Raw genomic sequence first — 22,197 nt, forward strand, 5'->3', positions numbered from 1 at the left:
CAAATGAACCACACAATGACTGAATTTCATTAAGATAGGAGGTCGGGATAGTATTTGGAATAGTCTGAAAAAGGTACAGTAGCCTATATAAACAAATTCTTTACTATATTTCTGAAAATGGAGGTGTGATCCCGTATATGTAGCAGCTCCCGACCCATAATCCCAATTAATTGACCCAAGCGCAACGCATCTGCATCATACCCAGGATATTCATCTTGACCGAATTTACACGGCCAGTCCAAGATATGCAAAGAGGGGCCCACAGTAGTATATCCTTTTGTAGAGGGACGTAATTAGACTGATATAACTAATCATAAGTCTTTGCGATATTTATTCCTAGATACTTAAAGGACTTAGGGTGCCAAATAAATTCAAAGTTGAACTCTAGGAGTTTTGTCATGGTAGTAGGAAAATGAATGTCGTGTAGCTTATGCCCCGAGCATTCCCCATAAGAGTTCAACTCAGCCAACAGGTTAGGAAGGGTGATGTCCGGGTTAAGAGCACATCGTCTGCAAATAATGATAGTTTATACAATGACCCCTGTACTAAAACACCCTTGATGTTGGGGTTGTCTCATATTTTGGACGTGTTAATGTGTAATGCTCATGGCATAAAGCACTGGTGAGAGAGGGCAACCTTGACGCGTACCATTGCCCCAGTTAAAAACCGACTTTCATTATTATCTTTAATTACCTCAATTACTTACCATACAAGATATCTATACAAAGACATTCTTAGTATTGATACTTCTAAAATATGGAAAAATACCTCTTCTACTTGGTCTTAGGACATCCCTCACTTCCCTTCATGGATGACCTACTGTAACTCATTTTGACTCCACTATGAAGTATTTAAGAACTGTAATGCTACAAGCAGTACATGTGAGAGATATTAATAGAGCATATTCGTCACAACATCAGCGTAGACATATGGTTAGTGATGAACCCGGTAGCTGTCCTAAGTATCACCATTCTGAAGCTTTATTTTATCATAATTTTGGGAGTGCCCTAAAAATAGACTTTTCTGGTATAAAGTAGTTGTATTCCTGAATACTATCTTTTCTCTAAATCTTTGCCCTGATCCATTAACTTTACTACTTGGTCATTTTTCTAATTGGGATTGGGAACTCAGAAAAAAATCAACATCCCCCTCTTACTGCAATAAGTACATCTGCAAAAAAAAACGTGTATCTATCTCAATGGGAATATATATATATATATATATATATATATATATATAGGGCACTGATGAGCTACTTGCAATAAACTGAGACGAATCATATATATATATATATATATATATATATTCATATATATATATATATATATATATATATATATTAGAAATCACAGGCGCTCTGCACTCACCATAATAACTAACAATACTAATAATAATAATAATAATAATAATAATAATAATAAACAGTGGGGTTTTGGTTCATGAATTGATCAATGCATTTAAGCTTGCAGCCCCCATCACGGGACCCCACTTTACTGCAAGTCCCTACTCTATTGCTCAGAATTATAACATGGACATAGCCATCACATTAGTGTTAAACTCAAGGAGGGGTATTCAATATGGGAGCGAAAAGTCCGTGCTGGACTTTTTGCTCCACATCGGAGATTTTCCTGGGATAAAGTATTGGGCGCGCACCCGCTTTATCCCCGTATTCAATATAAAACCTCCGAAAACGGGAAGGTGCGTAGTGGGATCTGCGTAAAAAAACGAAATTTTCCTGGAATAAATTGTAGGACTCCCCTAAAGTTGTAAAAACATGGGGGATCACTATGGGTACCCCCGTTTTAGCCTGCAAATGAAAGTCGGGGATTTAAATAGCCACAGCAGGTGTTTTTTCCCGACATTGAAGAAGTGTTGCAGAAGAGCACTTAGGTTTTTTTTTTTTCGTTTTTTAAGTGGTCCCATCAAATTTGGGGTACATGAAAATGGGTACTAGCATATTTTTATGTCCCTAAAGGAAGTTTTAAAAAATTCTGCAACTATGCACCTGCCGGTAATAGCCTATTCTAGAATACAGCTGCTGCATACTTGCAGAATAGCCCTACTATTCAACACACACACACAACACAAACACCCATAACTATACCTAAGTCACACCAGCAGGCATTTTAAATAAAAGGTATAGCAAACAAACCTAACTTAAGCACAGAAGAGATATGAGGCCTGCCTCTTTGGACATCACAAATTATTTAGTTTATTCACATTATCGTCAGAATGGCATAGTAATTACAAAATACAATTCACAAAAATTTGATTTGTTTTCACTATTGTTATTTACTATGTAACATGGGGGGGGGGGCTATGTATCAATCTGTTATATAAAATTGGCAGAAATGGCAGTTTCTGCATAATTTTATGTATTTCTCCTACAGTATGTATTAATAGCACAATGCAGGTGATTTCACAGAAATCTCTGGCACAGTGCTAATTAGCACTGCAGATTGCAGTCTCCATTATTATCAATGGGAACCACAATCTGACCCCTATGTACTAAACTCCAAAAACCAAAGCTTTTCTGAGCTTAACCCCGGTAATTTACACCATCTTCAGATGGTGTAAACTACTGTAAGCCTATGGAGGCTCCAGGGTCAGGAGGGAGATGTTTAGATCTCTCCCCCGCAGTCCCCATCTGGTTCCAGAAGCTAACACTGGGCCTGATTCAGACCCGCTTGCGAGCGCTGAGCGCTCACATGCGGGTCGATGGTGCCCTAGTGCGCATGCGCACGACGGAGGGAGCTCCGTTGGGCGCATGCGCGAGACCCGAATAGCGACAGCCAAGCCGTCGCTATGGGTCTCGCACCAAAGGGGGCGTGCTGTGGATGGTGAGTGACAGCACGCCCCCTTTTGTGGGCGTGCCGGGGGCGTTGCTGCCCAGACGGAGGCGTCCCCATGGGAACGCCTACCGTCTGGGGCCGGCCCCACTGACATCACTAGTGATGTCAGTGGGAGTGCTTTTGGCTCTATCAGAGCTTGCGGCAGCGAGACCCTACCGCAGGGTCTCGTCGCAAGCCCGATAGTCTTGACCATTGCGACCATCTTTTTGGGCGCTCGCATAAGCTGTGGGTGGTCACCCACAGCTATGCGAGTGGCCAGGAGGCTGCTCCAATAATAGGTAGGACGGCCCTGATTCAGAGCGAGCGCTCTGAATCAGGTCCACTGTGCGCAAGCGCAGTGTCAGCTTCCCCGGGAGAAGTCTTTCACTTGCCGGGGATATAACTCGCAGGGACAGCGGTTACCGTTACTACTGTCCCTGCATGTTCCCCTTTGTACATATCGGGGAGCTTTAAAAAGTTAACTATAAGGAGGAAATACAAAAAAAAATATGTAAGGGACATGAATCGGGAACTCACATCTAGTGCTATGAATTGTATGAGGGAAGGGGGCCCCAAACTGGTATCTTACCTAGGGTCCCATTAGGTCTAAATCCGGCTCTGGTCCTACTGAGCTGTAATTATTTAATGTTTCTTGTTGTGAATATTTCTTTGCTTCAATGTGCTGTTTATCCTTTGTTCTATGATAAACTAAAAACAGATTTGAAAAAAAAAATCAGCAAACAAACTGACAGAAGCTCACTCTTATATGTAAAGTCACCATTCTTCTGCACTAAAAGAGAACTGCCTTACTCACAGCTCCACAGAGGATTACAGCTCCACTCATGAGGCCAATCAAAGTATGGATAAAATACTTAGCAGGTTCAAGTACTGTAATCAGGGCCGGATTAAGGAGAGGGCGACAGGGGCGGTCGTCCCGGGGCCCCCACACACAGAGGGGCCCCACCTCTAGAGCATGAAGGTGGGGGGTTTCTGAGTAGCTAGAACCCCCCCCCGATGGATCAATTCCCCCTGCTACCGTGGCCTGAGGGGGCAGAGCCAATACAACAAGCCCAGCCCCAAATGACCCGCAAATTGCGGCATTATGGCGCAAGGGGGCAGAGCCTAAGGATGTGAGCAGCAGCTGCATAAAAAGTAAGTGTGTATATGTACTGTTTTATTGTGTATATATGTGTATGTTAGTGTGTGTGTATACTTCTGTGTGTATGTATGTGTTTATGTGTTTGTATACTGTATATGTATGTGTTTATGTGTGTGTAAACTGTACAGTATATGTGTGTATATGTGTTAGTGTGTATGTATGTTTGTGTATACTGTATGTGTGTATTTATGTGTTTTTATACTGTATACAGGGGCGGATTGGGCATTACATTTTGCGGGGAAAATCTCGGTGGGCCGATTGGTTGTGGGGCCGCTTGTTACTTGAGGCCCCACCCCCCGATTCGCGTCACTCAGCCGGCTCCTGTGTGTTTTACACAAGGAGCCCGGCTGCCTATCAGTACTGCCTGGCCGCGCGCCTGAGCCTCTCTCGCGAGAAGAGAGGCCAGTGGCCAGCAGCCTATGAAAGCCCCACAAACTGTATATTCGGCGTCAACAAGGAGGAGTGAGGTGAAGTGGCGCGGGACCGCGAGTGACAGCGTGGCTGCGGTGAGGGTAAGTTGCGGCGGGGATGGGGGGCCGGTCAGAGCAGTCTGTCAGCCTGATCACATCCTCTCCACTCTCCCCTCCCCAGGCTGTGAAGTGTCATGTTTAAGTTTCATTTCACAGCCTGGGGAGGGGGCAGAGTGGAGAGGAGACAATCCGGTTTGGCTGCAGTCTAGGGGGTGATAATCTGTCTGTGGAGGAGGGGGGGTCTGATATACTAGGGGTGGAGATGATGTTCTGTCTGTGGGGGAGGGGGGTCTGCTATATTAGGGCCGGGGGAGATGATGATCTGTCTGGGGGAGGGGGGTCTGCTATACTAAGGGCGGGGGAGATGATCTGTCTGTGGGAAGGGGGGTCTGCTATACTAGGGGTTGGGGAGATGATCTGTCTGGGGGAGGGGGGTCTGCTATACTAAGGGCTGGGGAAATGATCTGTCTGGGGATGGGGGTCTGCTAACTTAGGGGTAGGGGAGATGATCTGTCTGGGGGAGTGGGAGTCTGCTATACTAAGGGCGGGGGAGATGATGATCTGTCTGGGGATGGGGTCTGCTACATTAGGGGTGGGGGAGATGATCTGTCTGGGGGAATGGGGGTCTGCTATACTAAGGGCGGGGGAAATGATGATCTGTCTGTGGAGACAAGGGGGTTTGATCTGTCTGTGGGGAGGGAGGGTATTCTGTGCTAAGGGGAGATGATCTGTGTGTGAGAAAGAGGGGCTATTCTGTGCTAGGGCAGGAGGATGCCACTGAGGAGACGCAGGATGATGGCACTCGGGAGACACAGGAGGATGGCACTGTGGGTAGATGGTGCCGGAGTGAATTGGGGGTGGCACTGGAGAGGCACAGGGTGATAGCGCTGAATAAACACACGAGAGGGGATAGGTTGGAGACACACCAAGGCGGTGGTGCTGGAGACACACATATAGGACGGTAGGAATGCTGATACTATTAGAAGAAAACACTGGGGCACAGTAATCTTCAGTAAGATAACAATTCTAATGAAACCATATTCTGATGTAAATGGAACCAAAGGAGCAAATATATTTTATTAATATAAAATTGTTTGATATGGGAAACCCACATTTATTATCTGGTTGAACCTCTGTTACATGATAATAACATTGGTTTTATTGGGACACATACAGACGGCTTCCAGACCATGGGATCTCGTGCATGAATAGCATGTACCAACTCAAGACACTGCCTGTCCAGGGAGGATCAATTTCTTCAGAGATTCCCCGTTGCAGAGAAATCATATAGGTAAGAAAATACTCATTCACATGCTTGATGTTCTTAGTCACTGGAGAGAGGGACTGTGGGCATACCCATGAGCTCCTGGAGCGGTAGGCATGCCCCCAGTATGACTATGGCTGAAACAGGGGGAGTGGCTTGCGGGCATGGTGTTTCACATTAGGCCACACCCCTTTTCACGAGGCCACACCCACGCACACCAAGGGCCACTTTCACAGATTTTTCCAGGGCCACTTTCAATTCCCAATCCGCCCCTGACTGTATATGTGTGTGTATATGTGTTCATGTGTATGTGTTTGTGTGTGTATACTGTGCAGTATATGTGTGTATGTATGTGTTTGTATACTGTATATGTGTGTGTATATGTGTTCATGTGTATGTATGTGTTTGTGTATGTATACTGTACATGTGTGTATTATATATATTATATACAGTACGTTTGCTACATATATTATGTGTGTGTGTGTATGCATGTGTAATACACACATGCATAAATAAATAAAAATATATATAATGTATGTAAAAGCCCCCCAGATAATCCTGTATTTGCCTCTGCCCACACAGAGTCGGGGTGACCCTGCGGAGAGCAGGTGTCCAGTGTACCCTGTTCCTGGATGGGGGCTGAGCTGCCGCTAATCTGTGTTCTGAATGCAACAGCACAGCCAGCACTGTTGCATTTAGCGCAGAACGGCTCCCGAGTCCCCTCATCAGCACCACGTGATACATCATGTCCGTGAGGCTGATCACTGATTTCGGGCCTCAGTAGCCACTCTGCGCTCTATGCAGCAGCGCTGACTGTGCTGTTGCATTCACAACACAGAGCCAGAAGGTATGTAATCAGGGAGGGTGGGGGTAGGCTCCATGTGGAGGGGGAGGGGGTAGGCTCCATGTGGCTTGGTGTGGGACCCCACCAACTTAGTTGCCCCAGAGCCCCCACATGCCTTAATCCGGCCCTGGCTGTAATGGCAATGTAATCTAAATGTTGAACACTGGGCCCACCTCATCAGGTTGGCACATTACTTCATCAACCATCATTAAACCACAGAAATCACACTGATAAAGAATTTTCACATTGACAGGCCCTGCATTGCTAAGCATTACACGGTATAATTGTAAATTGCAACATTTTCCAAACAATTTCACAAGTTCCAATATTTCTTTATCAGAAGTAATATAAGACTGCAAGACTGAAAACAAAACATTTTGGGAAATGACGCTATTGCAAAAGGTAATCACTGAAAATTAAACCATGGATTGTCTTGTCTTTTCACGCTGGTTCCTGTCATCCCCAACAACGTATGTTTTTATTACAAATATAATGTTGGAACACTAGGTCACCTCAGAGAGCCTAAATTAAATTTACTCAGTGACTTGAGCAATAGTGACCGGGGCAGTGACATCAGCCCAGTGCACAGGTCTTATTAGCTCAGTAAACATAAAGTAATGTAATGATTGATTTCAGACTAGTGGCCAGGCTTAAAAAGGACAATCAGTTGTAATAGCCTCACTATAGTCTTCCCTCACCTAAAGCCAAAAAGATGCTGAGAGCAACACTTGCAGCCTTGTTGCTCTGCCTCGTGAGCACCGCATGGGTATGATATATTCAATTAATGATCTGTAAAATGTATATAGATCAGTGTATAATAAGTAAGTAGAATATGTAAATGATGAGGCTTGTTTTTGAAATGTACCTTTATAGGTAGTATTGCATGAATTTATAAGATAGTTTATAACAGAGTGTTAATGTTTCTGCAGTGTTAATATTGTATTGTTTTTCTTGTTCGTTAACCAGATATATATATATTATATATATATATATATATATATATATATATATACACACACAACACTAATGTGATAGCTAGATGGGGGCTGCAAGCTTAAGTGCATTGATCAATTCATGAACCAAAACCCCACAGTTTATTATTATTGTTAGTTATTATGGTGAGAGCAGAGCCTGTAACACACACACACACACACACACACACATATATATATATATATATATATATATATATATGTACATATACTGTAGTCATTACATACATTCTACCCGATTGTGCATCTTGTAATTTATGTGCTTGGTGAGCTGCTTTTTGCAGAAGCTAGTAATCACAGATCTATTATAGTGACTGATTTGTTTGTTGTATGATTTATTAAGTAATCCTTAAAAACAACACTTTCAACTTTGGAAAGACACTATAATTGCAGATAAATGTATTGTTACATATATGCAAATTTTACATAGACGTCAAATATATATCATATTATTTTCTATAATCCATTACCAAGTCCACAGAATATTTTGTTAAAAATTATTTTTAAAATTTTACATGCTTGTGTTAATACTGTAAGTATAATTGTGAACATGCATATATATATATATATATATATATATATATATATATAATATACATTATATATATATACATATAATCCTTTTTTTTTTCAATAGTGTGCGAGCGACTCATTTATTGAGGAGGGTGCAACTGGCCGTGGCCCCAGACTTGAGCCATCACAAACCAATACTGAGTGCAAGCAGGAAAAAAACTGGCCAATCTGTTCAGATGATGATTGGGTAAGGAAGGGCTATTTCAATGCAAATATTTATATTATACTGATACTTGAACCAATATCACAATTTAGAATAATACTGTATGCCAGGGTTCTCAACTCCAGTCCTCAAGTACCACCAACAGGCCATGTTTTGTGGAATTCTTTAACCATGCACAAGTGAGTTAATCTATTTTGCAGGGACAGTAATTATCCCAACGGCTTCCACAGACCGAAATCCTCAAAACATGACCTGTTGGAAAATGGTTGAGGTTGAGAACCACTGCTGTACACCCTATTATCAATACAATTTAAGAATATATCTTTACACAATCTTGTAATATGAGAGTTGTTGTAATATAATAAATCTTAGATATTATATAAGTAAAAATGTACAGGTATTCCATACTGTAGAATAGAAAGATATTGAAAGCACTATCATTTCTTTGTTAAGCAATCAGGGAATTATAATGTTAAAACTAAATGTAAGGCACAAGGAAAACTGCAGAACTTTTCTAACACTAATTGTGTATTATTAATATATAATTAACATATAATTAAAATATAAAGTTTAGTAAATTACAATTATCTGTAAAATATGAACATGTGGTGTGAGATAAAGGAGACAGAAATGTCTGTGGAACTTATGTACTGATTTTAGGGGAATAAGCCAAGGGCAAGTACCACATATAGGGGTCTATGTACAAGCCTTGGAGATTAATAAAGTGGATAGAGATAAAGGGTCTACTTACTATGGATGGATATAAAGTGAACGAAGATAAAATATTATATTACAATAATGGATGTATATAAGTGAACGGAGATAAAAATATTATATTACAATAATGGATGGATATAAGTGAACGTAGAGCAAAAAAGAGCAAGTAACCGTGTACCTGAACAAATCATGCTGCAATACAAGGGTACAAATACATTTATATTTCTACATGCAGGGTAAATACTGGCTGCTTTTGCATGTAGCCCAAAATAACTGGACAGCTTTAGTTTTACATTGCAATTTAGATTTGAGTTTGGACACGTCCTCCTCAAATCTAAAGATGAATACCAACCACAGTGACGCGTTGTTGAGATGTAAATGATAAATCCTGCATGCTGTACACACTGCACGATCCTGCTTACAACAGTGCAATGTATGGTTACATGCTGCATGTAACTGCACTGCGCCGTTCATTGCATCCTCCCATCTGACGTGCAGGACAGCAGATGAGATCCTGCGATGTGTACGACATTTTGTTCCGATCCACCGATATATCGTACGATGGATTGCATAGTGTGTACCCAGCTTAAATCTCTCTGCACATTTTACATCTGCCCCACCTGCTGTGTAATATGGTTTTGCCCAGGTGCAAAGTTACTTGCCCCTTTTTTGCTTTACTCCCAGAATCAGCCCCAATGATGCATACCGAACACATTATGCCAGATTTGAGACATGTTAAAATGAATACATAAAATCATAATTTTGGAGTGATTATAGCATTTTATTGCACTAATGTAACATTTGTTACCTGCAGGGCCCCAAATGTCCTTCTGGATGCAGAATTCAAGGTTTAACTAACGAGGCTGATAAAGATTTTGCCAAAAGAATTGATATAATTAAGCAACAATTAAAAGATGGTGAAGGCAATTATAAAAGCATTGATATCACAACAAAGGAAACATATGAATTCATCAAGGACAAATTGATTGCAGCCCAGCGTAAGTATAAATGCCATCAGTTCTCCTGCAGCTATGATACTTCCTCTAAGTAACTGAACCTGATTCATAGTTGTATAAAAACCTGATGGTTTGCGTACATCTACGATGGTGGAAGTAACTGTGCCTATGCAGAACGAGTCCTGCGTCATTGCACAGTGCCACCTAAGCCGCAGCCTGATTGACAGGCTGTGGCTGCTTGGAGGCAGGGGGAGAGCATGGCCACGGGTTCTGTTTTATAAAACGGGGGCATGTCACCCCTGTTTTGTAGTCATGCCGAGCCTAGGGTCTGCGTTAGTCTTCCTTACCCTGGCAGAAGAGTTCCGGCAGCCACTCTAATTAAGTTTAGGCTTACTCAGATTACTGTGACCATTGTGACTGATTGTGATCCAATGCTGCCTCTTCAGACGCATCACTCATATCTGTGATGCCAGCAGTTGGATTCTTTTTTCCTCAGACGCTTCCTGAGGCATTAGCATATTATCACATCGCCTCTGCGTCCAAAGACGCAGCAACGATGCGATGAGTGTACAACTCTGAATAACCCCCATAGTATTGAATTCACGTGTTACTCACAGCTATCAAGGGATCAAGACATTTGTCCACGTTCACTTAAAACTAATAAAATGCTGAAAAGTGTATGTACTAACTAAGCCTTGGAGAGAGATAAAGTGGATGGAGATAAAGTACCAACTCATCAGCTCCTGTCACTTTACGTGTTTGAAAAATTACAGTTAGGAACTGACGGGTTGTTACTTTATCTCCATCCTCTTTATCTCCCCCAAGGCTTAGTACCTAGACCCCTGTATTACCATGTTATGGCTAAAACTTAAAACTACTAATCTAACATACAAGTGGAAATGCTGCCTATTTATTTAACTGTGTATTGTGTGCAACAGCTACCAGTCACTGGAGTATCAGAGATAGTGCCATGACATCATGCAGAGATCAACCCACCTGTATATAGGGGCTCTATGTACTAAGCATCGAAGAGAGATAAAGTACCAACCAATCAGCTCCTAGCTGTCATTTTTAAAATACAGCCTGTAAAGTGACAGTTAGGAGTCACCGTAAACCAATTACATTCTTAAATATAGATTATTACAATGTTAAGGCTAAAAAAATATATACTGATTTCAAATAATAGTGAAAATGCTGCCTACCCGCTCTGAACTGTAGATTGTGTGCACAAATAATAAACGTGTAGATTAAATCTGTTACTAATAAAATCATTTGTATATAGTAGTAACAAATTCACAAATCATGATCCTAGAAAACAATTGACTGTTATGGTGCATTTTCTAATTGCTTTTTTCTAGAGACTGATAACACGTATAACCATGTGACTGAGAGCCTGAGGAGGAAAATAGATTTTTTGAAAATAACAGTTTCCAGCCAGATAGAAAGGATCAAGTTATTGCAGAGGAACGTTAAGGACCAGGTAGCGGAAATGAAGCGCCTTGAGGTAAGTCAGTGGACCTTTACTTTCATGTTCAAAACCAGTATTAGCCCATTTATATCCGGTTAATGATATGGATTTTTCTACCAATCTCTGTTTCTAGGTCGATATTGATATTAAACTCCGTGCTTGCAAAGGATCTTGCTCAAAGAGCGTTGATTATAAGGTGGATCTTGAGAGTTATGAAAACATCAAGAAACTAATGTTGCAAGTTGAATCTACTGACCTGAGACCAAACACTAATCCTCTTCCGATGCTGAAGATGAGACCATTTAAAGACTCTACAGTTTCTCCCATATACAAGGCATTAACTCTTCAAAAAGATCAGTTTCCACTTTTCACTGATATTGAACAATATTCATTTGTGCTAGAAGGGAAATCTAAAGAGGTAAAAGGACAACCAGGGTCTTCTACATCTGTCACTGGTTCTACAAAAGGGCCACTAACTGAGACTAAATTTGTTATCATTGGGGATAAGGGTACACAATCTGGGGGAGATAAGACATCTATTACTTCAGAAAGTAGGGTTATCTCATGCACCAAAACCATTCAGAAGAAAATCATTCATGGGCCTTCTGGACCTAAGGAAGAAATTACTGAAACAATAAGTGGTGGAGAGGAGTGTCAGGGGTTAGAACAACTTAAGGCTGATGGAAAGGGTAGATTAGATTCTGATGGCACATATACTGTCAAGCTGAGTGGAAGCAGTAATTTAGGAGATGCCAACCTTGGGGACTGGGAGGACTTCCTTAGTGGCAAGACTGTCAGTAGCAGTGTAAGTGGTAGCTCAAAAACTCATAGTACTTTTACCGCAGAAGAAGATGAATTTGATGATTTTAGCCATACAGACCTTGGCGCTCCTAGCTTTGTACCTGTCAAATCCCAAAGCTCATCTGGTTCAACCACTTATACCAAGACAGTATACAGCAGCAGTGGGAACACTAAGGAAGGATCCCAGTTTGACTCTAAATACAAAAGTGGGCCAGTATTAGAAGATGTTGGCCCAATACAGCATCAAAACAGTGAAGAAGATTCACCAGATTTTTCAGCCCGCAGTGTGCGACCAGGAACGAATTTGAAAGGGTTGGGTAAGTGAAAGTGATAGTTGCAGTGTTAGGTTATTACGCCGGGAAAACACATAATTCAGCCATCCAAACTACAGAATTCCACAATACATTTCGACTTGGATGCTTTCAGAGAGTGCCTAAGGAAAAGACTCTACATCAGCTTTAGCAGCCATGAAGCAGGACAGACATTATAACCTTACATCAGACAAGGCACATTCATTGTATTAGTTCGTATTAAAATCTATTACATTAGCTTACCTATTTTGTACCATGTCTCCACTAAGTGGATTGAATATAAATCTATTCTAATGATAGTTCAAAAGACTATTTATAATACAATAAAACATAATCATTAACAAATAGTCACTCAAAAATCATGACATTTTTGCCAAAATTTTACATTTATTAACCTCTCTGGGGGAAGAGATGCTGTGATTTCATCACGTACATTAAGGCGGTATAAATAATGTTCACTTCTCTGAACTATACATTTTCAAATTCCAAATATGTATAGGGAAACATAACATTTTCATCATATTTAAAAAGAAACAAAAAACAAACAAAGCAATCCCGGTAACCATAGCAATGTGCAAAATGACTAATAAAAAATGATTTCAGCAAACAAGATGAAACTGCATTTCTTTTTAGACTGTGCTGGTGCCAACAGTGGCATTTTCAATATCAGGCCAGAAGGATCCCATAGAGAGATGTCAGTTTATTGTGACCAGGACACCCAATTAGGAGGATGGATCTTGATTCAACAGAGGGAAGATGGATCTGTGAATTTTAACAGAACCTGGGAAGACTACAAGAATGGATTTGGCTCTGTGGATGGAAATGGGAAAGGAGAACTATGGTTGGGAAATGAATACATCCATGTATTGAGCCAAAAGGAGACAATTCTGAGAATTGAGTTAGAGGACTGGTCTGGGAAGCAGGTTTATGCAGAATATAGTTTTCGTTTAGGATCTGAATCAGAGGGTTATGCTCTTAATGTACACAGCTATGATGGTTCAGCAGGGGATGCCCTCATAGGAGGCTCTAAAGATGACCAGGAATATACTTCTCACGTCAACATGAAGTTTAGTACATATGATAGGGACAGTGACAAGTGGGAAGAGAATTGTGCAGAAATGTATGGAGGGGGGTGGTGGTACAATAACTGCCAGGCTGCAAATCTTAATGGGATTTATTACCCTGGAGGTCAGTATGACCCAAGGAATAATGCACCATATGAGATTGAAAATGGAATTATTTGGGTATTATTTAAGCCAGTCGATTACTCCCTCAAAACTGTTAAAATGAAAATTCGACCTGTTGACACTGAATAGTATTATATCTTTGTTCACTCCCCTATTCAACATTGTATTATGTGTTTTTTTTATTCCTGGCCTAATGTATTGCAACTGTGAAAAGAAAACTAAATAACTCACTTTCATTAACTCTTTGTTGTGTTGTTATTCTACATCACACTATAGATCATAACTCCCATCAAAAGATAAATATGCATTATAGTCTGCTCTATAATAACAAACTATATACAAGCTATATAATGTATGTTTCACTGTTAGCATGTTATAACATGCAAAGCTTTTGTATTGAATTAATAGTTATAGTATAATATAATATAATATTACAAGAACTCAGGTTTTGAGATCACAAGAAGCTGTTCCTCTTCACCTCTGTTATAAGTAACTTAAATATCTTACAATCTGTATAGGTGTTATATTGTAGTATACAGATATTGTGGCGGTGGTGCCTAACCAATATTTGTCCACATATTACTAACTTAATGGGACATATTTTTCAAGTTAATTCTGGCTTTAAAATATGCAGAATTGTCTGTCTCTGCATATTTAAGAACATAATTAAATATTACTGGAAATGAACATAACAGAGTGTAGGAGACATGGTTTGCTGAGCCATTGTGATAGTGTTTTATGGGGTTGACATTAAGGAGCTATGTAACAAGAGCAGACAAGTTTATCTTTCCTGAGCTTGTTTGCCTTAGGTAATGCTATCTTTGAATGGTGTCAGCCCACTAACCTTAATGGAGCATCCCTGCTGTACAGGGATCTTGCAGATCCTCTCAACTGGACTAGAGCTAATCGCGATACCCATTGCGACCTTTACATATTGCATAGTGGAGAGTAAAGTAATTGTGTAAGAGATCACTTTACTTCTTTCTCATCACTGGAAGGGGCTCTTGTGTTATGGCGGCTGAAGCATGATACATACCCCTGAAAAATTTTTTTATTGCAGCAACACTGTATGCAGTAATAAGGAATGTTAATTTTTGGTGGAACATCACATTTATTTTTTATAAATATGCCCCAATATTTAGTACAATTTATAGTTTATGCTTCACACCTGTCAGTCACCTAACAGTATTAATGGATAGTTCCAGGAACCTCGGAATTAGTTAAGAATAGATAACTTAAAACTTCAACACAGGAAATAACAGTATACATTATCAATGAACATAATCATTGGCCCAAAGAAGTGACTCAAACTCTCCTTATTGGCAGGTCACCATGTGCCCAACTGGGTGTAGGGTACAAGGCCTGATAACCAAATATGGAAAAGAATTTGTCAGTCGAATGGAGACAGCAAAACAATCCTCTGTGACAAGTAACACCCAAAACAAAATAAGTATTTCAGAGTTAAAACAACTTCATCAAGCTGCAGAGCGAAACATGCTTACAGACAAAGGCAAGTACAGTAACAACTGATCTGAAATCAAAGAGATTGACTAGGGTTTAACAGCTCATACACTCTCCTATGTGATAGTTATTTTTAAAACAACTCATTGCCTACACACAGTGGGGACAAATATTTTATGAGCTGAACCAAATTTCTAGTTACAGAATAAACGACTCTCATTACTATAGGTTCAGCCCACAAGACTGCATCTGTTGTTTTCACTAACATTTCCTGATTTCCTGTTTTTGATATGGGTGCAAAGAGGACATGGATATGTAGATATACTTTATGTAGATATCTCTCCTGTGACCATACACCCTTCTTCTATTCAGAGCCAGTTCTAGACCAAGTCCCTTTGGCGCCCCCCTCAAAAAGAAAATCTGCGTTTTGTGTGTACTAAATAAAAATACACCTTACCTAAATGATAGTTTCTCTGCAACAGGGTACCTCTGAAGAAATTGATCCTCCCTGGTTTGGGAGATGCCTGGTTGTGTAGGAATATAACCAATGTTATCATCTTACAACAGAGGTTCAACCAGATGTGTGTCCACTGTGTCAGCTTCTGTCCCCAGCCCCTGTCACTCCAGCCTTCTGTTTATCCATCCTCTTTCCTCTGTGTCACTCCAGCCACCAACCCTCTGTCACTCCAGCCTCTTGCCCCCTGTCACTCATGCCTCCTGTTTTTCCAGCCTTCTTTCCCATGTTACTCCAGCCTTCTGTCCCTGTTACTCAAGCTACCTGCCCCCTGTGTCACTCCAGCCTCCTAACTTTCCATCCTCTTTTCCCGTGCCACGCCAACCTCCTGCCCTGTGTCTCACCAGCCTCCTGCCCCCTGTGTTACTCCAGTCTCCTGGCTTTCCAGCCTTCTGCTCCTGTCACTCTAGCCTATTGCTCTTGCCATTCCAGCTTCCTGTCCCCTGCGTCACTCCAGGCTCCTGTCTTTCCATCCTCCGACAATCTTGCCTCCTTCCTGCTGTCACTCCGTCCCCCTGTCACTCCAGACTACTGCTCCTTGTGACTCCAGTCTTCTACCTCCTGTGTCACTCCAGCCTCCTGTCTTTCCAACCTTCTTCACCCTGTCACTCCAGCCTCCTGTCTTTCCCACCTCCTTACCCATGTTACTCCAGTCTCCTGCCCCCTGCCACTCCAGCCTCCTACGGTATCCCTGTCACTTCAACCTCCTACCCTCTATCAATCTAGCCTCCTGTCATTTCAGCCTCCTGTCTCCTGTCACTCAAGCCTTCTGTCACTCCAGCCTATTGCTCCTGTCACTCCCAGCCTCCTGTCCCCTGTGTCACTCCAGGCTCCTGTCTTTCCATCCTCCTTTCCTTGGTCACTCCTGCCTCCTTTCCCCTGCCACTCCAGCCTCTTGCCCTATCACTCCAGCCTTCTACCTCCTGTCACTCCAGCCTCGGCCCCATGTCACACCTATACCCTATCACTTAAGCCTCCTGCTCCCTATCAATCCAGCCTCCTGTCTCCTGTGTTCTCTCCAGCCTCCTACCCCAAGTGTCTCTCCAAACTCCTGCCCCCGTGTCACTCTAACCTCCTGTCACCTGTGTCTCACCAGACTCCTAAACACTGTGTTCTCTCCAGCCTCCTGCACCCTGTGTCTCTCCAGTGTCCTGTCTTTCCAATCTTCTTACACCTGTCACTCCAGCCTCCTATCTTTCCCACCTCCTTACCCATGTTACTTGAGTCTCCTGACCCCTGTCACTCCAGCCTTCTACCCCTGTCACTCCAGCATCCTGTCAATCCAGTCTCCTGCCCCCTGTCACTTAAGCCTTGTCACTCCAACCTCCTGCCTCTCCAGCCTCCTGTCTTTTCAGCCCCCTGCTGCATGTCACTCCAGCCTCTTGTCTTTCCAGCCTCCTTCTCTGTGTCACTTCAGTCTCCTGCCCCCTGTCACTCTATCCTCATGCCTCATCACTCCAGCCCCATATCTCTCCAGCCTGCTGCCCCATCACTCCAGCCTGCTGCTCCCTTTCACTCCTGCCACTCCAGCCTCATATCACTCCAGCCTCCTGCCACCCTAGTCACTCAAGCCTCCTGCCCCATCACACAAGTCTCCTGTCACTCCAGCCTCCTGTCCTGTTATTCCAGCCTCCTGTCTTTTCAGCCTCCTGCCTCATGTCACTCCAGCCTCCTGCCTCCTATCACTCCAGCACAGCCTCCTGCCCCATCACTCCAGCCTCCTACCCCGTCACTACTGTCCCATGTCTTTCCAGACTCCCGCCCCCTGTCACTCCAGCCTGCTGTCTTTCTAGCCTGCTGTGTAACCAACACCCTCCAACTTACCTTCTTATTGACAGCCTGTATGCTCCTCTAGTTCACGCTCCTCTTCCTTCAGGCGGCACTGCATGATAATGTCATAATATACACCATGCAGCACTGCACAACACGCTGGGTCCTAGTGCCCCATGGCTGTTGGCCGGGCCCGTCAGCATGCCTCTAACAGACGGCAATGGAAGGGAAATTGCGGCTGCTCCCCCAGTCCAGAGTGTCCTGGGCAATAGCCTGCCCCTTGAGACGCTCCAATATTGTAGCCTGTACTTAGCCCTGGTAGACTGCAGACAGAGAAAATCCCATAAATACATACTGAAAAATAGTACGTACAGGAATTTTCTCTGCCTTTACAAGTTTTACCCATTTTCTCTCATTTGTAAATAGACCCGTATATAACATGGCATACACCATGTGCTGTGGAAAAAAACGATGTGGCCTAATTGATTTTAGGATAGGGTTTGTGCCAAGGAAATGTTGCAGGTGTATAAACCCGTGTAATTCATGAGTGTCCTGGTTTAAAGGGATAGTATGGTAAGCCTAATTATACATAGGCCAGACAGAAATGTTCTATGTTCTTTGGAAAAGTTGCAGGATGGCATGTACAACCCAATTGAATACATTTTCCCAAAGGTGAAAAACCCCTTCCATTACAGTTCCCTTAGAAACCAATTTTCATGGTACAAAATCATAAAAGCAGTAACAGTATTCTACCATTCATAATCAATTATGTTTCTTATTAGAAACAATAAAAAGCTTTGCACAATTTGGAAATCAGCTGAGGAGGAGACTACATTTAATTAAGCTAAAGATAAAGGAGCAGGCAATGCAAATTGAGAGGTTACATAAGGAGCTGCAAGATCAAATAACAGCAACAAAAAGAATGGAGGTAAGCAGTTGTCATTTTTTAAAATACTTTTATCTTTTACATACATATATTAGTCAGATATTTAAATAGGTTTTGAAATTATTGTGTGTTTCATTTCTCACTGTGGGGCTTTCAAAATCACAGACATCAGCAAATGAGGAGGAAATTAGCGCTGATTACCACCCCACCCACTGAAGAGAGTTGTCTTCAGATCCATGTTGGATACAAACTACTACAGTGTATAGCAGTTATACCAGTTAGGTAGAAATCTGTTAAATGAATCCTCTTCAGAGGGGCCTTCATTGGGGCCCCAACGTAAACACAGTTTTGAGATTTCCTACACCATTTATTTTATTAATAAGAATGTGAGGGCAATGTCTGCAGAGAAGCATATATCTTTATGAAAGTAGCTGGGCGGATATAGTTGTTCATTGCTGAGTACGGGCTACGCCATTAGTGCACCTAGACATGTATCTACAAACTCAAGTATTATTTCATTTTTAATGCCTTTATTATTTACTGACACAGAAAGGATGGAGGAGGAGATTGGAAGGCATATGGAACCGAAAAAAGATCTTGGATTAGAGCTTCTAATGTACCTGTTCCCCTTCTGTTCCAGAGATCCCACTTACAAAAAATAAGCAGGATAAAGAAGCATAGCATGCAGACCCATGTCAGGTGCCAAGTATAACATGCAGACCCATGTCAGGTGTCAAGCATAGCATGCAGACCCATGTCAGGTGCCAAGTATAACATGCAGACCCATGTCAGGTGTCAAGCATAGCATGCAGACCCATGTCAGGTGCCAAGTATAACATGCAGACCCATGTCAGGTGTCAAGCATAGCATGCAGACCCATGTCAGAAGCCAAGTATAACATGCAGACCCATGTCAGGTGCCAAGTATAACATGCAGACCCATGTCAGGTGTCAAGCATAGCATGCAGGCCCATGTCAGGTGCCAAGTATAACATGCAGACCCATGTCAGGTGCCAAATATAACATTCAGACCCATGTCAGGTGCCAAGTATAACATGCAGACCCATATGTCAGGTACAAAGCATAACATGCAGACCCATATGTCAGGTGCCAAGCATAGCACGCAGACCCATGTCAGGTGCCAAGCATAACATGCAGACCCATATTCAGGTGTCAAGCATAGCATGCAGACCCATGTCAGGTGTCAAGTAAAACATGCAGACCCATATGTCAGGTGCCAAGCATAGCACGCAGACCCATGTCAGGTGCCAAGCATAACATGCAGACCCATATGTCAGGTGTCAAGCATAGCATGCAGACCCATGTCAGGTGTCAAGTAAAACATGCAGACCCATATGTCAGGTGCCAAGCATAGCACGCAGACCCATGTCAGGTGCCAAGTATAACATGCAGACCCATAAATCAGGTGCCAAGCATAACATGCAGACCCATATGTCAGGTACAAAGCATAACATGCAGACCCATATGTCAGGTACAAAGCATAACATGCAGACCCATATGTCAGGTACAAAGCATAACATGCAGACCCATATGTCAGGTACAAAGCATAACATGCAGACCCATATGTCAGGTACAAAGCATAACATGCAGACCCATATGTCAGGTACAAAGCATAACATGCAGACCCATATGTCAGGTACAAAGCATAACATGCAGACCCATATGTCAGGTACAAAGCATAACATGCAGACCCATATGTCAGGTACAAAGCATAACATGCAGACCCATATGTCAGGTACAAAGCATAACATGCAGACCCATATGTCAGGTACAAAGCATAACATGCAGACCCATATGTCAGGTACAAAGCATAACATGCAGACCCATATGTCAGGTACAAAGCATAACATACAGACCCATATGTCAGGTACAAAGCATAACATGCAGACCCATATGTCAGGTACAAAGCATAACATGCAGACCCATATGTCAGGTACAAAGCATAACATGCAGACCCATATGTCAGGTACAAAGCATAACATGCAGACCCATATGCGAGGGGTTTTGCTTTTTCTAGCGTGCAGTATCCTGGGCTCCCTATTACTCTGGGCCTTAGCCTATAGTTACACCTATGGAAACTAGTATGTTCATGATTTTCAACAGCACTGTTTCCTGATGATTGCAACCTAATCTCCAGAAAATATTCACATTACTAATGTTACTAATATATTTTATTAATGTAACTTTATTTTAGGTGGATATGGATATCAAGATTCGTTCCTGCAAAGGATCATGTAGAAATGTCAACTTTTACATGACCAACCTTGATGATTATGTGACCTGGAAGAAAGATTTAGAACCAATAAGTCATCTTCATGTAAATGAAGACAAAAACATCCGCTATGTTAACCGGAGTTTAGTGCTTAAGAATGTTACTGGCTTTGCAGAACTGTGTCCTCTGATGAAAGAGGAACAGTTGGGATTGTTTGAAAATATAGTGCAGTATTCTTTGACATTAGAGGATGATTATGAGGAAACAGATAATACAGTATAGGAGTTACCCTACTGCTAAGACTCTATGAGGATAATTCAATAGTTCGTCACAATGCTTGCTGCTTACATCATGGTGAATTACATTGTTCATTTTACTGTGCACCACTATGGGATAAGCAGCACGGATAATTGTATCATACCCTATATAATTGCACTTCATTTTTCTTTTTTATATTTTAAATCTTTCTAACTTTGTTATAATGGTTCCATACCTTTAAATGTACTCTTTTTTAATTATATTCCCTCTTAAGCTCAAATACTCAAATTGTAAGAGGCTGACATGTGGAATTCAGTAAATATTTAGACACAGAGCACAGATAACTGCATTGTGTAGATGTTAGTGTTGAAAATGTGATAAGTGTAACATTCCACATATGGAGGCTACAGTCTGGCATATAGGGGCCATTGGTTGATGATATGGGCAATAACACCCTTCTTATTATCTCTACTTGCATAGATTTTATTGTATGCCTATATTAATCGACCTACATCAACTTATCGGAAGCGGTATGAAATACCGACAGTCGGGATCCTGGCGGTCAGAATCTCAACGTCGGGATCCCAACAGGGTTAACATACCGACACTTGTTGGTCGATATGCTAACCTCCCCCCTCTCCCTACCCTAACGCTCCCTCTTTGGTATAAGAATAATATTGATATTGAGTGCGCAATAAAATCAGGGGTGCAGCAAGGATGAAAACACAATAGAGTAAACACCCACTACTCAACAAATCATGCACAAAAAAGGTGTGGTTCCCCTCCTAGCGCTCCCCTAACACCACATGCACATAGGTGATAAGGCACAAAAAAGAATAATCACCATAAATCAGTTCCACTGGTTATGGGAAAATGTAACCATGTAGATGGATCTTGCAACCTTATATTATGTATAAAGTATGAGTGTTCCTTATCCTCCAATGTTTTCAAACGTTGGTCACAACAGGTCTCACATGTGGGGATATAAAAGGAATATAGACATAGTGTAGATCCAAATACAACAAAATATATTTAATAATAAGTAGCACTCACAAATTACAGATAAAATTTAAGCACAATAGCATCCATTCAACATGACACAGCAGCAGCATGTACGTAATCTTCCTCCTTGGATTCCTTAGATGATATAAGTCACCCATAGTTTTATTATTCTACCATACTTAAATCAAACTTATCCAACTAAAATAAAGACACTGACAACGATATAGATTTGCAAAAAAGAGGTCGCAGCCAAATTTATTGAAATCAGATTAGGAATTGAAATTGTAATGATCGAGCATGGTGGCGAAAAAGCAGTGCTAACTCGACTACAGCCCGTT

At 41.8% G+C, this 22,197-nt stretch overlaps 2 protein-coding genes across 2 annotated transcripts; both read left to right on the forward strand.

Annotated features, from left to right (window-relative positions):
* The first annotated feature begins 7,190 nt into the window (after positions 1-7,190).
* On the forward strand, positions 7,191-13,865 carry FGA (fibrinogen alpha chain). Its single transcript, XM_088475336.1, has 6 exons — positions 7,191-7,334; positions 8,198-8,320; positions 9,828-10,011; positions 11,328-11,473; positions 11,571-12,555; positions 13,183-13,865. The coding sequence occupies exons 1-6, from the start codon at positions 7,281-7,283 to the stop codon at positions 13,863-13,865; spliced, it is 2,175 nt and encodes a 724-aa protein (XP_088331462.1). The 5' UTR covers positions 7,191-7,280.
* A 1,203-nt stretch (positions 13,866-15,068) lies between these two features.
* LOC148521329 (fibrinogen alpha chain-like) lies at positions 15,069-20,881 on the forward strand. The gene is made up of 3 exons (XM_088475369.1): positions 15,069-15,246; positions 18,264-18,409; positions 20,582-20,881. Exons 1-3 carry the CDS (start codon positions 15,069-15,071, stop codon positions 20,879-20,881), a joined length of 624 nt encoding a protein of 207 aa, XP_088331495.1.
* The last annotated feature ends 1,316 nt before the right edge of the window (positions 20,882-22,197 follow it).

The sequence above is a fragment of the Taudactylus pleione genome, unplaced genomic scaffold (assembly GCF_031769625.1).
Source record: "Taudactylus pleione unplaced genomic scaffold, aTauple2 ptg000170l, whole genome shotgun sequence".
NCBI lineage: Eukaryota > Metazoa > Chordata > Amphibia > Anura > Myobatrachidae > Taudactylus > Taudactylus pleione.

What these genes read in the sequence shown, in the direction of transcription:
- FGA (XM_088475336.1), top strand. Translation starts at nt 7,281, where the DNA reads ATGCTGAGAGCAACACTTGCAGCCTTGTTGCTCTGCCTCGTGAGCACC. An exon ending in GCCTCGTGAGCACCGCATGG is followed by an intron (nt 7,335 to 8,197) that starts GTATGATATATT and finishes TTTTTTCAATAG; the next exon opens with TGTGCGAGCGACTCATTTAT. An exon ending in AACGAATTTGAAAGGGTTGG is followed by an intron (nt 12,556 to 13,182) that starts GTAAGTGAAAGT and finishes ATTTCTTTTTAG; the next exon opens with ACTGTGCTGGTGCCAACAGT.
- LOC148521329 (XM_088475369.1), top strand. Translation starts at nt 15,069, where the DNA reads ATGTGCCCAACTGGGTGTAGGGTACAAGGCCTGATAACCAAATATGGA. An exon ending in AAACATGCTTACAGACAAAG is followed by an intron (nt 15,247 to 18,263) that starts GCAAGTACAGTA and finishes GTTTCTTATTAG; the next exon opens with AAACAATAAAAAGCTTTGCA. An exon ending in CAGCAACAAAAAGAATGGAG is followed by an intron (nt 18,410 to 20,581) that starts GTAAGCAGTTGT and finishes ACTTTATTTTAG; the next exon opens with GTGGATATGGATATCAAGAT.